At 41.3% G+C, this 19210-nt stretch overlaps 1 protein-coding gene and 1 non-coding gene across 2 annotated transcripts; both read left to right on the plus strand.

Annotated features, from left to right (window-relative positions):
- Nucleotides 1–759: 759 nt before the first annotated feature.
- On the plus strand, nucleotides 760–867 carry LOC112774950 (small nucleolar RNA R71). Its single transcript, XR_003189403.1, has one exon. It is a non-coding gene; the product is annotated as a small nucleolar RNA R71 (small nucleolar RNA).
- Nucleotides 868–16622: 15755 nt separating this feature from the next.
- Nucleotides 16623–18730, plus strand: LOC112770433 (uncharacterized). Its single transcript, XM_025814790.2, has 2 exons — nucleotides 16623–17759; nucleotides 17945–18730. Exons 1-2 carry the CDS (start codon nucleotides 16623–16625, stop codon nucleotides 18728–18730), a joined length of 1923 nt encoding a protein of 640 aa, XP_025670575.2.
- Nucleotides 18731–19210: the final 480 nt, after the last annotated feature.

The raw sequence follows: 19210 nt of genomic DNA on the forward strand, positions 1-19210 counted from the left end.
TCCTCCCCTTCTTCCTTGGATTCGGCAATGATGGTTATATCAATGGCCTTGCACTCTCCTTTTGGATTTTCTTCTGTATTGCTTGGGAGAGTACTAGGAGGGATTTCAGTGATCCTTTTACTCAGCTGGCCTACTTGTGCCTCCAAATTTCTAATGGAGGATCTTGTTTCATTCATGAAACTCACGGTGGCCTTAGATAGATCAGAGACTAAGTTTGCTAAATTAGAGGTATTTTGTTCAGAGTTCTCTGTCTGTTGCTGAGTGGATGATGGAAAAGGCTTGCTATTGCTAAACATGTTTCTTTCACCATTATTAAAGCCTTGTTGAGGCTTTTGTTGATCCTTCCATGAGAAATTTGGATGATTTCTCCATGATGAGTTATAGGTGTTTCCATAAGGTTCACCTAAGTAATTTACCCTCTTCCTCAGAAGGCGCCTCTTGAGTGCTGTTGGATGCAGCTTGCATTCCATTCAGACTCTGAGAAATCATATTGACTTGCTGAGTCAATATTTTGTTCTGAGCCAATATGGCATTCAGAGTATTAATTTCAAGAACTCCATTCTTCTGAGGCGTCCCATTACTCACAGGATTCCTCTCAGAAGTGTACATGAACTGGTTATTAGCAACCATCTCAATGAGTTCTTGAGCTTCGGCAGACATTTTCTTTAGGTGAATGGATCCACCTGCAGAAGTATCCAATGACATTTTAGCTAATTCATAAAGACCATCATAGAATATATCCAGGATGGTCCATTCTGAAAGCATGTCAGAAGGACATTTTTTGGTCAGTTTTTTGTATCTCTCCCAAGCTTCATAGAGGGATTCACCTTCTTTCTGTCTGAAGGTTTGAACATCCACTCTAAGCTTACTCAGCTTTTGAGAGGGAAAGAACTTGGCTAAGAAAGCCTTGACCAGCTTATCCCAAGAGTTCAGGCTATCCTTAGGTTGAGAGTCCAACCATATTATAGCTCTGTCTCTTACAGCAAAAGGAAAAAGTATGAGCCTGTAGACTTCAGGATCTACTCCATTAGTTTTAACAGTATCACAGATCTGCAAGAATTCAGTTAAGAACTGAAAAGGATCTTCAGATGGAAGTCCATGAAACTTGCAGTTTTGCTGCATCAGAGAAACTAATTGAGGTTTCAGCTCAAAATTGTTTGCTCCAATGGTAAAGATGGAGATGCTTCTTCCATGTAAATTGGAATTAGGTGCAGTAAAGTCACCAAGCATCCTCCTTGCATTATTATTATTTTCGGCTGCCATCTCCTCTTCTTGTTCGAAAATTTCTGAAAGGTGCTTGCTGGATTGTTGTAATTTAGCTTCTCTTAGTTTCCTCTTCAGAGTTCTTTCAGGTTCTGGATCTGCTTCAACAAGAATATTCTTGTCCTTGCTCCTGCTCATATGAAAAAGAGGGACAGAAAAACAATAATAATAGGGATCCTTTTTACCACAGTATAGAAGTCCCTGTGTGAGTAAAAGAAAAAAAGAATAGGAAATATGAACTCAGAGAGAGAGTTCGGATTTTTGGTGAGATGAAGTGTTAGTAGATGAATAAATAAATAGAAGGAGATGAGAGAGAAAGAGGATTTTCGAAAATAATTTTTGAAAAAGAGTTAGTGATTTTCGAAAATAGTTTTTGAAAAAGGTTAGTAATTTTCAAAAATTAAAATAAAAAATTAAAATAATTAGTTAATTAAAAAGAAATTTTGAAAAAGAGGGAGATATTTTCAAAAATTAGAGAGAGAGAGAGTTAGTTAGGTAGTTTTGAAAAAGATAAGAAACAAACAAAAAGTTAGTTAGTTAGTTGAAACAAATTTGAAAATCAATTTTGAAAAGATAAGAAGATAAGAAGTTAGAGAAGATATTTTAAAATCAAATTTTTGAAAAAGATATGATTTTGAAAAAGATAATATAAAAAGATATTTTTGAAAAGATATGATTGAAATTAGTTTTGAAAGAAATTTGATTTTTAAAATCACAATTAATGACTTGATTCACAAGAAATCACAAAATATGATTCTAGAACTTAAAGTTTGAATCTTTCTTAACAAGTAAGTAACAAACTTGAAATTTTTGAATCAAAACATTAATTGATGATGTTATTTTCGAAAATTATGTGATAAAGATAAGAAAAAGATTTTTGAAAAATATTTTTAAAATTTTCGAAAATAACTAAGAAAAATGAAAAAGATTTGATTTTTGAAAAAGATAAGATTTTTAAATTGAAAATTTGATTTGACTCATAAAAACAACTGAATTTTAAAAATTTTTGAAAAAGTTAAATCTAATTTTCGAAATTTTGAGAGAGAAAAAGGGGAAGATATTTTTTTGATTTTTGAATTTTTAATGATGAGAGAGAAAAACATGAAAATGATGCAATGCATGAAAATTTTGGATCAAAACAATGAATGCATGCAAGAATGCTATGAATGTCAAGATGGACACCAAGAACACTATGAAGATCATGATGAACATCAAGAACATATTTTTGAAAAAATTTTTAATGCAAAGAAAACATGCAAGACACTAAACTTAGAAATCTTTCATGTTTAGACACTATGAATGCAAAAATGCATATGAAAAACAAGAAAAGACACAAAACAAGAAAACATCAAGATCAAACAAGAAGACTTACCAAGAACAACTTGAAGATCATGAAGAACACCATGAATGCATGATTTTTTCGAAAAATGCAAGATGAACATGCAATTGACACCAAACTTAAAATTTGACTAAAAACTCAAACAAGAAACACAAAATATTTTTGATTTTTATGATTTTCTAATTTTTTTTGGTATTTTTCAAAAATTAATTTGAAAAAGAAAAATAAGGATTCCAAAATTTTTAATATGAAATACAGGAATCTTGCACTCTTAGTTTAAAGCTCCAATCTGAGGGTTAGACATGGCTTAATAGCCAGTCAAGTTTTAGCATGTAAATCAAGTGGATCAGGAACAGCAGCAGGTGGATTAGCAACAACTAGCTTGCTCTTGATAATGTTGGGTTGGAAGCCCCAGTCTAAATGAATTTAGACATGGCTTAACAACCAGTCAGGCTTCAACATGCTTCATGAAACACTAGAATTCATTCTTAAAAAAATTTTAGAATAATTTTTGAAAACAGATGAGAAATTTTTGAAAAATTTTTTTTTGAAATTTTTTTTTTTGAAAACAAAATAAGAAGAAAATTACCTAATCTGAGCAATATGATGAACCGTCAGTTGTCCAAACTCGAACAATCCCCGACAACGACGCCAAAAACTTGGTGCACGAAATTGTGATCTCAGGCAACGGCGCCAAAAACTCTGTACGCACGTCTTAATAAATTGTTTTTCATTCACAACTTCGATACAACTAACCAGCAAGTGCACTGGGTCGTCCAAGTAATAAACCTTACGTGAGTAAGGGTCGATCCCACGGAGATTGTTGGTATGAAGCAAGCTATGGTCACCTTGTAGATCTCAGTCAGGCGGATATAAAATAGTTATGGAGTTTTCGAAAATATATAATAAAATAAGGATAGAAATACTTATGTAAATCATTGGTGAGAATTTCAGATAAGCGCATAGAGATGCTTTCGTTCCTCTGAACCTCTGCTTTCCTGCTGTCTTCATCCAATCAATCCTACTCCTTTCCATGGCTGACTTTATGTAAGGACATCACCGTTGTCAATGGCTACTTTTTATCCTCTCTGGAAAATGGTCCGATGCGCTGTCACTGCATGGCTAATCGTCTGGAGGCATCACCCTTGTCAATGACTGCATCCCATCCTCTTGTGAAAATGGTCCAAATGCTCTGTCACAGCACGGCTAATCATCTGAGGTTCTCGATCATACTGGAATAGGATTCACCCTCCTTTTGCGTCTGTCACTACGCCCAGCACTCGTGAGTTTGAAGTTCGTCATAGTCATTCAATCCCAGAGTCCTACTCGGAATACCACAGACAAGGTTTAGACTTTCCGGACTCTCATGAATGCCGTCATCAATCTAGCTTATACCACGAAGATTCTGATTAAGAGATCCAAGAGATACTCATTCAATTTAAGGTGGAACGGAAGTGGTTGTCAGGCACGCGTTCGTGGGGGAATGATGATGATTGTCACGTTCATCACATTCAGGTTGAAATGCGAATGAATATCTTGGAAGCGGAATAAGTTGAATTGAATAGAAAAACAGTAGTACTTTGCATTAATCTTTGAGAAACAGCAGAACTCCACACCTTAATCTATGGAGTGCAGAAACTCTACCGTATGAAAATACATAAGTGATAATGGTTCAGGCATGGCCGAATGGCCAGCCCCCATGAAAGTCTAAGATAGCATACAACTGATCAAAGATGATCCTAAGATCTCTAATACAATAGTAAAAAGTCCTATTTATAATAAACTAGTTACTAGGGTTTACAGAAGTAAAGTCCAGAAATGTGAATTTAACATAAAAACTAATGAAAACATCCCTAAAAGTAACTAGATTCTACTAAAAACATACTAAAAATAATGCCAAAAAGCGTATAAATTATCCGCTCATCACAACACTAAACTTAAATTATTGCCTGTCCCCAAGCAACTGAAAATCAAATAGGATAAAAAGAAGAGAATATACTATAAATTTCAAACTATCAATGAAACATAGCTCCAATCAGATGAGCGGGACTTGTAGCTTTTTGTCTCTTGAATAGTTTTGGCATCTCACTTTATCCATTGAGGTTCAGAATGATTGGCATCTATAGGAACTCAGAGTTCAGATAGTGTTATTGATTCTCCTAGTTCAGTATGTTGATTCTTGAACACAGCTACTTTTTGAGTCTTGGCCGTGGCCCTAAGCACTTTGTTTTCCAGTATTACCATCGGATACATAAATGCCACAGACACATAATTGGGTGAACCTTTTCAGATTGTGACTCAGCTTTGCTAAAGTTCCCAATTAGAGGTGTCCAGGTTTCTTAAGCACACTCTTTTTTTTGCTTTGGACCTTGACTTTAACCGTTCAGTCTCAAGTTTTCACTTGACACCTTCACGCCACAAGCACATGGTTAGGGACAGCTTGGTTTAGCCGCTTAGGCCAAGATTTTATTCCTTTAGGCCCTCCTATCCACTGATGCTCAAAGTCTTGAGATCCTTTTTATTACCCTTGCCTCTTGGTTTTAAGGGCTATTGGCTTTTTGCTCTTGTCTTTTGGTTTTAAGAGCTTTTGGCTTTTTCTGCTTCCTTTTGCTCTCTTTTTTTTCGCTATTTTTTTGTTTTTTTTTCTGCAAGCTTTGTTCTTTGCTGCTTTTTCTTGCTTCAAGAACCATTTTTATGATTTTTCAGATTATCAAATAACATGTCTCCTTGTCATCATTCTTTCAAGAGCCAACATATTTAACATTCTTAAACAACAACTTCAAAATACATATGCACTGTTCAAGCATTCATTCAGAAAACAAGAAGCATTGTCACCACATCAATATAATTAAACTAAGTTCAAGGATAAATTCGAAACTCATGTACTTCTTGTTCTTTTGAATTAAAACATTTTTCATTTAAGAGATGTGATGGATTCATAGGACATTCATAACTTTAAGACATAGTTACTAACTACTAATGATCATGTAATAAGACACAAACATGGATAAGCACTTAACATTAAGAAAACAAAAAACAAAAAATAAGAATAAGGAATGAGTCCACCTTAGTGATGGTGGCGTTTCCTTCTTGAGAAACCAATGATGTCCTTGAGCTCTTCTATGTCTCTTCCTTGTCTTTGTTGCTCCTCCCTCATTGCTTTTTGATCTTCTCTTGTTTCATGAAGGATGATGGAGTGCTCTTGATGTTCCACCCTTAATTGTCCCATGTTGGAACTTAATTCTCCTAGGGAGGTGTTGATTTGCTCCTAATAGTTTTGTGGAGAAAAATGCATTTGAGGCATTTCCGGGATCTCATGGTGATGAGCTTCATGCGTCTCTTGAGATCCATGAATGGGCACTCTTGCTTGCTCCATCCTTTTCTTAGTGATGGGCTTCTCTTCCTCAATGGGAATGTCTCCTTCTATGAAAGCTCCAGCTGAATAACATAGATGGCAAATAAGATGAGGAAAAGCTAGCCTTGTCCCAGGAGAGGGCTTTTCGGCTATTTTGTAGAGTTCAAGGGAGATGACTTCATGAACTTCTACTTCCTCTCCTATGGATCATGATGACCCGATCCACAGTAACTTCAGATCGGTTGCTAGTGGGGATGATGGAGCGTTGGATGAATTCCAGCCATCCTCTAGCTACAGGATTGAGGTCCAGTCTTCGTAATTGAACCGGCTTGCCTTTGGAGTCAATCTTTCATTGAGCTCCTTCCACACATATGTCCATGAGAACTTGGTCCAACCTTTGATTAAAGTGTACCCTTCTAGTGTAGGGGCGTGCATCTCCTTGCATCATAGGCAAGTTAAACGCCAATCTCACATTCTCCGGACTAAAATCTAAGTATTTTTCCCGAACCATTGTAATATAATTCTTTGGGTTTGGGTTCTTACTTTGATCATGGTTCCTAGTGATCCATGCATTGGCATAGAACTCTTGAACCATTAGGATGCCGACTTGTTGGATGGGGTTTGTTAGAACTTCCCAACCTCTTCTTTGGATTTCATGTCGGATCTCCGGATACTCATTCTTCTTGAGCTTGAAAGGGACCTCGGGGATCACCTTCTTCTTGGCCACAACATCATAGAAGTGGTCTTGATGAGCTTTGGAGATGAATCTTTCCATCTCTCATGACTCGGAGGTGGAAGCTTTTATCTTCCCTTTCCCTTTTCTAGAGGATACTCCGATCTTGGGTGCCATCAATGGTAATGGAAAAACAAAAAGCTTATGCTTTTACCACACCAAACTTAGAATATTGCTCGCCCTCGAGCAAGAGAAGAAGGAATAGATGAAGAAGAAGAAGATATGGAGGAGAGGGGGGAGGGGTGTATTCAGCCAAGAAGAGAAGAGAGGGTTGTGTTGTGTGAAAATGAGGAAGAATGGAGGGCTATATATAGGGAAGGGAGGGGGTTAAGGTTCGGCTATAAGGGTGGGTTTTTGGTGGGAAATTGATTTTGAATTTTGAAGGTAGGTGGGGTTTTTGAGGTAGGTTTATGGGGAAGAGTGGATGGATGTGAATGGTGAAGTGGTGATAGGGAAGAGAGATTGAGGTGATTGGTGAAGAGTTTTGGGGAAGAGTGTTTGTGGGATTGTGTGAAAGAGGGGTGAGAAGAAGTGAGTGGAGGTAGGTGGGGATCCTGTGGGGTCCACAGATCATGAGGTGATCCTGTGGGATCCACAGATCCTGAGGTGTTTAAGGATTTACAACCTTGCACCAAATTGGGCATGCAAAATGCCCTTGCACACAACTCTGGGCGTTCAGCGCCAGATTGGTGCTTGTTCTGGGCGTTGAACGCCCATTTGTTGTCCATTTCTGGCGTTGAATGCCAGAACCATGCTTGTTCTGGGCGTTCAGCGCCAGCTCTTTTCCAGGGTGCAATTCTAGCATTCAAACGCCCAGGTGCTGCCCATTTTGGGCGTTCAGCGCCATAACCATGCTCTATTCTGGCGTTGAACGCCAGCCAGATGCTTCTTACTAGCGTTTAAACGCCAGTGAGATCTTCCTCTAGGGTGTGATTTTTCTTCTGCTGTTTTTGATTCCGTTTTCAATTTTTATATTTATTTTGTGACTCCACATGATCATGAACCTAATAAAACATGAAAGAACAATAAAATTAGATAAATAAAAATTGGGTTGCCTCCCAACAAGCGCTTCTTTAATGTCAATAGCTTGACAGTGGGCACTCATGGAGCCTCACAGATGTTCAGAGCATTGTTGAGACTTTCCAACACCAAACTTAGAGTTAGGATATGGGAGTTCAACACCAAACTTAGAGTTTGGTTGTGGCCTCCCAACACCAAACTTAGAGTTTGACTGTGGGGGCTCTGGTTGACTCTATTTTGAGAGAAGCTTTTTATGCTTCCTCTCCATATTTATAGAAGGATGACCTCGAGTTTTAAACACAAGGGAGTCCTCATTCAATTGAAGGACTAGTTCACCTCTGTCAACATCAATCACAGCTCTTGCTGTGGCTAGGAAGGGTCTTCCAAGGATGGTGGATTCATCCTCATCCTTCCCAGTATCTAGGACTATGAAATCAGCAGGGATGTAAAGGCCTCCAACCTTTACTAACACCTCCTCTACTTGTCCATAAGTCTGTTTTCTTGAATTGTCTGCCATCTCTAATGAGATTTTAGTAACTTGCACCCCAAAGATTCCCAGCTTCTCTATTATAGAGAGGGGCATGAGGTTTATCCCTGAACCAAGGTCACATAGAGCCTTTTCAAAGATCATGGTGCCTATGGTACAAGGTATTAGGAACTTTCCAGGATCCTGTTTCTTCTGAGGCAATGTCAGTTGATCCAGATCACTCAGTTCATTGGTGAACAAGGGAGGTTCATCTTCCCAAGTCTCAATACCAAATAATTTGGCATTCAGCTTCATGATTGCATCAAGGTACTTGGTAGCTTGCTCCTCAGTAACATCCTTATTCTCTTCAGAAGAGGAATACTCATCAGAGCTCATGAATGGCATAAGGAGGTTTAATGGAATCTCTATGGTCTCTAGATGAGCCTCAGATTCCTTTGGTTCCTCAAAGGGAAACTCCTTATTGATCACTGGACGTCCCAGGAGGTCTTCCTCACTGGGATTTACGTCCTCCCCTTCTTCCTTGGATTCAGCCATGATGGTTATATCAATGGCCTTGCACTCTCCTTTTGGATTTTCTTCTGTATTGCTTGGGAGAGTACTAGGAGGGATTTCTAATGGAGGATCTTGTTTCATTCATGAAACTCACAGTGGCCTTAGATAGATCAGAGACTAAGTTTGCTAAATTAGAGGTATTTTGTTCAGAGTTCTCTGTCTGTTGCTAAGTGGATGATGGAAAAGGCTTGCTATTACTAAACCTGTTTCTTCCACCATTATTAAAGCCTTGTTGAGGCTTTTGTTGATCCTTTCATGAGAAAAAGAATTGCTTGCAGTGGTTTATGCCATTGACAAGTTTAGATCATACTTAGTAGGATTAAAGGTGATTGTGTATACTGACCATGCTGCTCTTAAATATCTACTCACAAAGCAGGATTCAAAACCCAGGCTCATAAGATGGGTGTTGCTTCTGCAAGAGTTTGATATAGAAATAAGAGACAGAAAAGGGACAGAGAACCAAGTGGCTGATCATCTGTCCCGGATAGAGCCAGTAGAAGGGACGTCCCTCCCCTCTCTTGAGATCTCTGAGACTTTCTCGGATGAGCATTTGTTTGCCATTCAGGAAATACCATGGTTTGCAGACATTGTAAACTATAAGGCTGCAAAGTTCATACCTAAGGAGTACAACAGGCAACAAAAGAAAAAATTAATCACTGATGCAAAGTACTACTTGTGGGATGAACCCTATCTCTTCAAGAGATGTGCAGACGGAATAATCCGTAGGTGTGTGCCTAGAGAAGAAGCACAGAGGATCCTATGGCATTGCCATGGATCACAATATGGAGGCCATTTCGGAGGTGAGCGAACAGCCACCAAGGTCCTCCAATGTGGCTTTTATTGGCCCACACTCTATAGAGATTCCCGAGAGTTTGTACGTAACTGTGACAGTTGCCAAAGAGCTGGTAATCTGCCTCATGGTTATGCCACACCCACCAATGATACTAAAACAGTGCTGAAGTTCCTCCAGAAATATATCTTCAGCAGGTTTGAGGTCCCTATAGTACTAATCAGTGATGGGGGCACTCACTTCTGCAACAAACAGTTTTACTCTGCCATGGTCCGGTATGGGATTCACCACAAGGTGGCAACTCCATATCATCCACAAACTAATGGGCAAGCTGAAGTCTCTAACATAGAGCTAAAAAGAATCCTAGAACGGACTGTAAATACCCGTAGAAAGGATTGGGCAAGAAGCTTGGATGATGCTCTGTGGACATACAGAACAGCATTCAAGACTCCTATAGGGACCTCTCCATACCAACTTGTATATGGTAAGGCATGTCACCTGCCCGTGGAACTGGAACATAAAGCCTACTGGACAACCAGATTCCTGAACTTTGATGCCAAATTAGCTGGAGAAGAAAGATTGCTTCAGCTAAATGAGCTAGAGGAATTCAGATTCACTACTTTCGAAAATGCCAAGCTTTATAAAGAGAAATAAAAAAAGTGGCATGACAGAAAGCTGTCATCTAGAATCTTTGAACCAAGACAGAAGGTTCTGTTGTTTAACTCTAGACTCAGGCTATTCCCCGGAAAACTGAAATCCCGGTGGAGGGGACCATATGTGATTACAAGTGTATCACCATATGGTTATGTGGAACTTCAAGATATTGATTCTGATAAGAAGTTCATTGTTAATGGACAGAGAATCAAGCACTATCTTGAAGGCAATATTGAGCAAGAGTGCTCAAGGCTGAAGCTAAATTAAAAGCTCAGCAAGGTCCAGCTAAAGACAATAAAAAAGCGCTTGCTGGGAGGCAACCCAGCCATGGAGCATCACTTCCTCTAAGCATTTTGCCATATTCTTGATTTTATTTGTTCATATAAAGTTCATTGATACTAAGGTAAAGAGTCAATTACATAAGTTCACAGGGTTACAGAAAGAATCTGCACACAAAATAGAGAAAAAGAGCTCACTGGCAAGAAAACGTCAGTAAGGATGGCCATCTGGGCGTTAAACGCCAGAAAGAAGCATCTTCTGGGCGTTGAACACCAGAAAGAAGCTCCTTCTGGGCGTTTAACGCCAGATTTACAACGTTAACGCCCAGTGACAAAAGAGTTCCTGGCGTTCAACGCCAGAAAGAAGCAACAGCTGGGCGTTGAACGCCCAAAACATGCAGCATTTGGGCGTTCAAACGCCAGGATGGTGGGGAGGTGGTGAATTCGTTTTTACTTCATATTTTTCATTCTAATTTTAATTTTCATGTTTCAATTCATGATTTCTTGCATAAACATGTTAAGAACCCTGATTTCTAAAATCCCTAATTTCTAAAAATCCTACCTTAAAAATATCAAATGTATCTTAATCCATAAACACGAATTCTTCTTTTCAATCCAATTCAACTCTTTTTCAAATTTTCAAAACAAATCTATATCTTTTCATTCTAAAATCTTTTTAACTAATCAATATCTTTTTCAAATCTCCACATTATCTTTTTCAAAATCCAAATTTATCTTTTTCAAATATCCTTCATATCTTTTTAATCTTAAATTACATCTTTTCATATCATACTTTTTAAATCATATCTTCTATCTTATCTTTTTTAATATTTTTGAAAATCCTACCCCCCTCCCTTTTAAAAACACATTTGGCCTCCCTCCTTAAATCCACCATTCGACACTAGCTCTCCTTCTATCCCTCTCCTTTCTTTTATTTTGCTTGAGGACAAGTAAACCTCTAAGTTTGGTGTGTTTATCCGTGATCACTAAACCATACCCACTAAGATCATGGCTCCTAAAGGAAAACAACCCACTTCAAGAGGTAAGAAAGAGAGTGTACCAAAACCACTTTGGAATCAATGGAAGTTTTTAACTAAAGAACATTCAGACCATTATTACAAAATAATGGGTCTAAGATCAGTGATCCCGGAAGTTAGATTCGATCTGAAAGAAGACGAATATCCGGAGATCCAGGAGCAAATTCGAATCAGGAACTGGAAGATCCTAGCTAATCCTGAAACGAAAGTGGGAAGGAATATAGTCTAGGAGTTCTATGCTAATATGTGGCAAACAAACAGGCAAAGACTATCTGGATCTGTTCTCTATGACTATCAGACCTTGGTCAGAGGAAAGATTGTTCATACCCACCCTGACAAGATCAGGGAGATCTTAAAGCTACCTCAGCTGAAAGATGATCCAGACTCCTTCAATAGGAGAATGATGAGAACAGACAAGAGCCTGGATAAGATTCTAGAGGATATATGTATCCCTGGAGCCAGGTGGACCACCAGCACGAAGGGTGTCCCAAATCAACTCAAAAGAGAAGATCTCAAACCAGTCGCCAGAGGATGGCTGGACTTCATTGGGCATTCTCTGCTGCCCACTACCAACCGTTCTGAAGTCACTATTAGAAGAGCAGTGATGATCCATTGCATCATGATGAGAAAAGAAGTGGAAGTTCATCAACTGATTTCAACTGAATTTTACAAAATTGTAAACAAAAATTCCAAAGATGCCAGGTTGGCTTATCAAAGCTTGATTTCTATGCTCTGCAAGGATGCTGGAGTAAGGATAGGAATAACTGAGTATATCTCAGTTGAGCGGCCAATCACCAAAGCATCAATGGAAAAACAATAAGCACAGGATGACCCCATCAAGAAGAGAACACAGGAAATTCTCCCAGAAATCCCTCAATTTGCATACTGGGAGTATCTTGAAACATCTATTACCAAGATGCAAGAAGCTATGGAACAAATAAAGAAAGAACAAAAGGAACAAAGTAGCATTCTTTGCTATTTACTTAAAGAGCAGGAGGAGCAAGAGCGTGATTTAAGGGAATTGAAGCACCAGAAATTATCTCTTGAAGGACCAAGCACCCCGCAGATTAGAGGAACATCCACTTCCCAGAACAAAGGTTGTTAAATTCCAATTTTTGCTTTAACTCTGTGATAGTTGTCATTATAGGAGTTTACCTTAGAAAGTAGATATAAGTAGTAGCAACTAGCAAACCTATTTTGATCTTATTTTCAATTAAGTTATAATTTATTTTTCTCATCATCAGCAAACATGAATAAAATAGATCTTTAGAATAAGAGGCAATAAATTTCGAGTTTTTAACAAAAAAAATTCTAGTTATTTACATGTGGTGGCAATGCTTTCTGTCTCCTGAATGAATGCTTGAACAGTGCATATGTCTTTTGAATTTGATGTTTAAGACTGTTAAATATGTTGGCTCTTGAAAGAATGATGAACATGAGACATGTTATTGAAAATCTGAAAAATCATAAAAATGATTCTTGAAGCAAGAAAAAGCAGTGAATACAAAAGCTTGCAGAAAAAAAAAATTTAGAGAAAGAAAAAGAAAAATCAAGCAGAAAAAGTCAATAGCCTTCAAAACCAAAAGGCAAGGGTAATAAAAAGGATCCAAGGCTTTGAGCATCAGTGGATAGGAGGGCCTAAAGGAATAAAATCCTGGCCTAAGCGGCTAAACCAAGCTGTCCCTAACCATGTGCTTGTGGCGTGAAGGTGTCAAGTGAAAAGTTGAGACTAAGCGGTTAAAGTCAAGGTCCAAAGCAAAAAGAAGAGTGTGCTTAAGAACTCTGGACACCTCTAATTAGGGACTTTAGCAAAGCTGAGGTAAGGGAATTCTACTGCAATTACTTCAAGACTTCCCTAGATGCAGTGAACCTAAGAGGGAAGCAGATTCTGGTCACTGAAGAGGCCATAGAGGATGTTCTGAAGCTTCTGCCTAAATCTGATCAGCTGGATGGTTATCAAAGAGCTGAGGAGGATATGCGCTTCATGAAGTTTGATTGGGATGCAGTCAAGGCCAGGATAGCCCTTGACCCGACCGTTCCATGGATCATGGGTCAGAATACCACCATGCCAAAGGAAATCAAGCGGATTTACTTAAAAGATGAGGCTCGGCTATGGCACCAGATCCTGAGCAATTTTGTTATGCCGAGTACCCATGAGACAGAGATCCCTGCTGCTATGATCACCCTCCTATGGTGTGTGATGGAGGGTAAGGACCTGTACCTGCCACGCTTTATCCGGTACTATATGGCCAGGGTCCACGTCCGAGGCACTCTACCCTTTCCTTATCTGATTACACAGCTAGGCCGTCAAGCTGACGTGCCTTGGGAGGATGCTGATGAGAATCCACCTGCTGCAGAATGCAAGAAGATTATCCCTCACAGCAGGAATTTTCTGGCTTTGGGCTACAGACCTCCATTCCTCACTGCTACTGCTGAGACAGCCACACCGTCTGCCGACCCCTCTTCCTCCACAGCTACCCCAGCCACCCCTGCTACCACTACTGCACCTCCACCTGCCTCAGAGCCAGTTTATCACCTAGTGCACCGCCTGTTTCGGCGGCTCGACCAGATGGAGCGTCGCAACAAGCGACGCTATGAGCACCTGAAGCTGATGATCCGATCTGGCGGCGACATTCCCTCAGAGCCTGACACACCATCTGAGGAGGAGGCAGATGATCACGAGGCAGAGACCCATCCACAGTGCGAGGCTGCACAGACAGGCACAGAGCAGGCTGCATCACATCAGTAGGCTCCGCCTCAGATTCAGGCTGTAGACCCAGAGATCCCTATTCAGTCAGCACCTCCTCTGCAGCAGGCAGATCCTCAGACCACCACCACAGAGACTCCAGCTACCCACCCTTCCAGTGATGACACCCCTTCACACCCTGCTTGAGTGAGCATCAGGGACGATGCTTCATTTTAAGTGTGGGGAGGTCGCCATCTCTGGCGTATTTTTTTGGTGAACCACTACAGACTCTCTCATTTTATTTTGCTATTTTTCTCTTTATTTTTATTTTTATTTTCTCAGTACTTATACATTGCTATTTTCATGTATTTCTACTCTATTTCTCTATTTTGCATTTTTAGTTCATATTTTAACCATTTAGTTTAGTTGCAATTCTAACTTATTAGTTATAGAAATTGTGGATTAATTAGTATAATTTACCCTTTCTAGCATAAGATAGCTTAGTTTAATTTGAAAATATAAAAAGGAAGTAAACTAGAAACTTGGATATAATAAAAACAATCTACACACCTTGTATATATAGCATTAAATGTTAGTTAGTTAACAACATTTCATCAAGGAGAAACACTAGAACTTTAAAGCCACCTTAAGTTTTACATTGAGAATAATGGGAACTTTTAATTTTACTTGCATGACATACATAACTGATATATGATTTTTGAGTTAGAGAACACACATCCTGTGAGTTTTGAGCTTAATTGTATGGTTACATTCAAACCATAATATTTTATTCCTGTGTGTTCCGCCCTTCTTTTTTATTCTGATGTTCTTTACTTTGTTTTAATCTATATGTCCGATTATAGAATAGAAATACATACCAAGAGAGAGATTGAGGCCATTGTTTGATTTTAGCTCACTTATCCCAAATTAGCCTACCTTTTACATCACGCTTGTCAGCCCTCTTGAACCTTTAAACCCCCTCTTATTCTATAAACCACAATACTAGCCTTAAGTAGAAAAACAAAATAAAAATCCCAAGTTGAATCCTTGGTTAGCTTAAGATAGAAAGTGTGTAATTGTTTAAATGTGGGAAACCTATTGGGAACATGGATGATAAAAACAAAAGGTAGAAAAGTTGAAAAGAACAAAATTATTCAAATAAAAATTTTGGAAAGCATGCTCATGTAAAATCAAATAATTGAATTACCATGTGCAATAAAAAAATGTTATTTTTCAGTATTTGAATAAAGGAGATACAAAAGAATTCCCCAAATGCAAAATAAATGCACATGGGACAAAAGTTAAAGTATGAGCATGTAACATCAAAAGTGGGAAAAAGTGGGAACATAGGTAAAGAAGTTTTGCTTTACAAAGTATGTATGTTAGGTGAGATCTTAGACAAATCAAGGATTCGCTTAATTAGCTCACTTAGCCTTATACATATACCTTTACCTTTACCTTGACCCCATTACAACCTTAATTAAAGACCTCATGACTTTTGTATGCCTATATTCTATAATTGTTGATTGGTTAGATGAAGAACAAAGTTATAGAAAGGAAGGATAAAAAGAAGAATAGAGTGATTAACCCAATAAACACTGAGTGACTAGAGAGTAAACACAAAATCCAGTGAGGGTTCAATGACTCATTAACATATATCTCTGCTTGAATTATTAATTGTCTTGCAAGTTTATAGAATGTTTTTTCTCTCCCATCTCAACTGTAAAAGTGCTTTATCATTATCTAAGGTTTGGCTATATATATATATATATATATGACTCCTTGAGAATGTGAATCAATTCAACTACATGTAAGCTTTACATACAAGTGAATAACAATTAAGAATTGCATGATGCATGTAGGTAGTTGCATTTAGAGTAGATTGCATTGCATGAGATTTCACCACTTTAACCTTAACTTACTCTTTATCTTGGACTTAGCATGAGGACATGCTATTGTTTAAGTGTGGGGAGGTTGATGTTACGGCCTGGCCCAAAACTCGCACGGGTCAACCCGACCCGAGTTCTCGCCGGCCCAGTGGTGCGTCCTCCACCCGACCCGGACACGCGTCCCGTACGGCTCGCACACAGCCGTGGGACAACACCTTTAAGGGTATGGGCCTGCCCATTGGAAGGGCCCACTACTGACATGTATATAAGGGGGAGACTGGCTCTCCCCCCAAGGTACGTCACATTCACGCACCATTTCCTCTCCGCCTGCACATATTCTGACAAGGGCATCGGAGTGTCTTTGCAGGTGGCACCCCCCTCTCCATTTGAAGTGCTCGGGATCTCGCTCACCCAGGACCAAGAAACCACGACCAGACGAGCTTCTCCACCATCCGAAACGTTGACCTCAGGGTCCTAACCCGAACCGTCCGGTACCCGACCTACCGAACATTGGCGCCGTTGCCGGGGAACGAACGTTCATGGATTTCGTGCTGGTCCAGACTGGGACAGGTTCCGAGGTAGCGCCCCCCGTACTCGGGGGAGGCGCCGTCGCGACGGAATCCCGGCAACAGCAACGGTCTCCCCCGAGGGATGCGACGCAGACTCACGAGAGACGCCCCTTCGGGGGGACGGGTGATAACCACGCCAGGATAATGCAAGAACTACGCCACAGAATGCAGGACTTAGAGCGCAGGCTAGCAGAAAGAGAGCGCGACCAACGCTCCCCAGAGCGGAGCCCCACCCGTTCCCGTTCGAGGAGCCGCTCGAGGCGCACGCCGAGCCCCCAATACGAGTCGGAGAGCACGGGGGAACGGGTACGCCCCAGAAGAAGAAGTCGCGACCCCATTATCTACGCCCGACACGAAAGGCGGCGCGCGTCGAACAGAGGCAACGAGGAAGCCCACCGCGAGAACAATGAGTCGAGAAGAACTGCCCGAGGACCTGTCATAATAGGAGCGACCCCTTTCCACCGCTCTGTACTCGAGGTCCGACTACCAAAACACTTCGACAAGCCGACAGACATGAAGTATGACGGAACGCAAGACCCCCTGGAACACCTGACGGCCTTTGAGGCCAGGATGAACTTAGAAGGGGTGGGAGATGAGGTCAGATGTCGCGCTTTCCCGGTCACCTTAGCGGGCCCGGCAATACGGTGGTTTAACAACCTCCCACAAGGCTCGGTGACCCAATTCTCTGACATTAGCCACGCCTTCTTGGCTCAGTTCACAACTAGGATTGTCAAAGCCAAACACCCAATCAATTTACTGGGGGTGACCCAGAGACCCGGAGAGCCGACCAGGAAGTACCTGGACCGTTTTAACGACGAGTGCTTGGAAATTGACGGTCTGACGGACTCAGTGGCAAGTTTGTGCTTAACAAACGGGCTCTCGAATGAGGATTTCAGGAAACACCTCACCACGAAGCCCGTCTGGACGATGCAAGAGATCCAGGGCGTGGCCAAAGAATACATTAATGACGAGGAAGTCAGCCGGGTTGTGGCTGCCAATAAACGGCAGCCCGCCTACAACCAACCCCGACACTTCGAAGCCAGAGAAAGACCAAAGGAACACGCCAAGGACGGCGGTCCGAGTAAACCATCCAAACCGTTCCCCCGAGTTGGGAAGTTCACCAATTACACCCCCTCACGGCATCGATCACTGAAGTTTTCCAACAGATAGCAGAAAAGGGGATACTGTCGAAGCCCCGACCACTGAAGGACAGGACGGGAGGAAACAAGAACCTCTACTGCGAGTACCACAAGGGTTACGGGCACAAGACCCAAGACTGCTTTGACCTAAAGGATGCCCTCGAGCAAGCTATCAGGGACGGCAAACTTGCCGACTTCTCCCACCTTATAAGGGAACCAAGGAGACGCAACCGAGACAACGATAACGAGGACAGATCCCGACCAACAAGACGACGACAGGAGCCAGAGGGTGACGACCACGGTCTCACGGTGGTAAACGTGGTGACGGCCAGGAATACCGCCCCGAGGTCGAAATCGGCGCAGAAGAAAGATGCCAAGATCTTAGCGGTCTCCACCCCACCTGTTAGAAGTCTTAAGGGTCTCCCACCTATCTCTTTCGGCCCGGAGGACCAATGGTTCGACGAAGTGCCGGAAAGTCCGCCCATGGTCATCACGGCTAGGGTCGGAACTGGCCTCGTCAAACGAATCTTGGTAGACACGGGGGCAGACTCAAACATCATGTTCCGAAACGTTTTCGATGCCCTGGGACTGAGAGATTCCGACCTGACGACCCACCAGCACGGTGTGGTAGGGTTAGGAGACCACTTCATTAAGCCAGACGGAATCATCACACTCCCGACCTCTGTGGGACAAGGGCAAAGACGAAGGACAATCATGGCAGACTTTGTAATATTACGAGATTCGACGGCCTATAACATCATCCTGGGGAGAAAGACCATTAACGACTTGGGGGCAGCTATCAGTACGAAACTACTGGTGATGAAGTTCATCACCGATGATGGATCCGTGGGATCCCTCCGGGGCGACTTGGAAACGGCAGTCGCTTGCGACCATGCCAGCCTCTCTCTCAGGAAAAAATCCAAGGAGGCGTCAGGGTAGACGACAAACCCAGACCAGAGCCAGAAGGAGACTTGGAAATGTTCAGAGTCGGCGAGGAGCACGATAAGTTCACATTCATAAACAGAAACCTCCCGCACGAAATAAAGGAGCCTTTGATGGAGATGATCAGGGCTAACGCCGACCTCTTTGCCTGGACGCCTGCCGACATGCCAGGGATAGACCCCCAGCTCATGTCGCATCGCCTGGCCGTAAAGGCAGGAGCCAAACCAGTGGCCCAGAGAAGGAGGAAAATGTCGCAGGAAAGGGCAGACGAGGTAGCCAAGCAAACGGCCAGCCTCTTAGAAGCAGGATTCATCCGGGAATTGGATTACTCGACTTGGTTGTCGAATGTGGTTCTGGTTAAAAAACACAACGGGAGGTGGAGAATGTGCGTAGACTACTCTGACCTCAACAAGGCTTGTCCCAAGGACTGCTACCCCCTACCTAATATTGATACGCTCGTCGACGCAGCGGCAGGGT

The sequence above is a fragment of the Arachis hypogaea genome, chromosome 18 (assembly GCF_003086295.3).
Source record: "Arachis hypogaea cultivar Tifrunner chromosome 18, arahy.Tifrunner.gnm2.J5K5, whole genome shotgun sequence".
NCBI classification, from domain to species: Eukaryota; Viridiplantae; Streptophyta; class Magnoliopsida; order Fabales; family Fabaceae; genus Arachis; species Arachis hypogaea.

Excerpts from the sequence above, each read along its gene's own strand:
- LOC112770433 (XM_025814790.2), top strand. The coding sequence starts at position 16,623 with ATGGATTTCGTGCTGGTCCAGACTGGGACAGGTTCCGAGGTAGCGCCC. Across the intron at positions 17,760-17,944 it reads CATCCAAACCGTTCCCCCGA|GATGCCCTCGAGCAAGCTAT; the intron begins GTTGGGAAGTTC and ends TTTGACCTAAAG.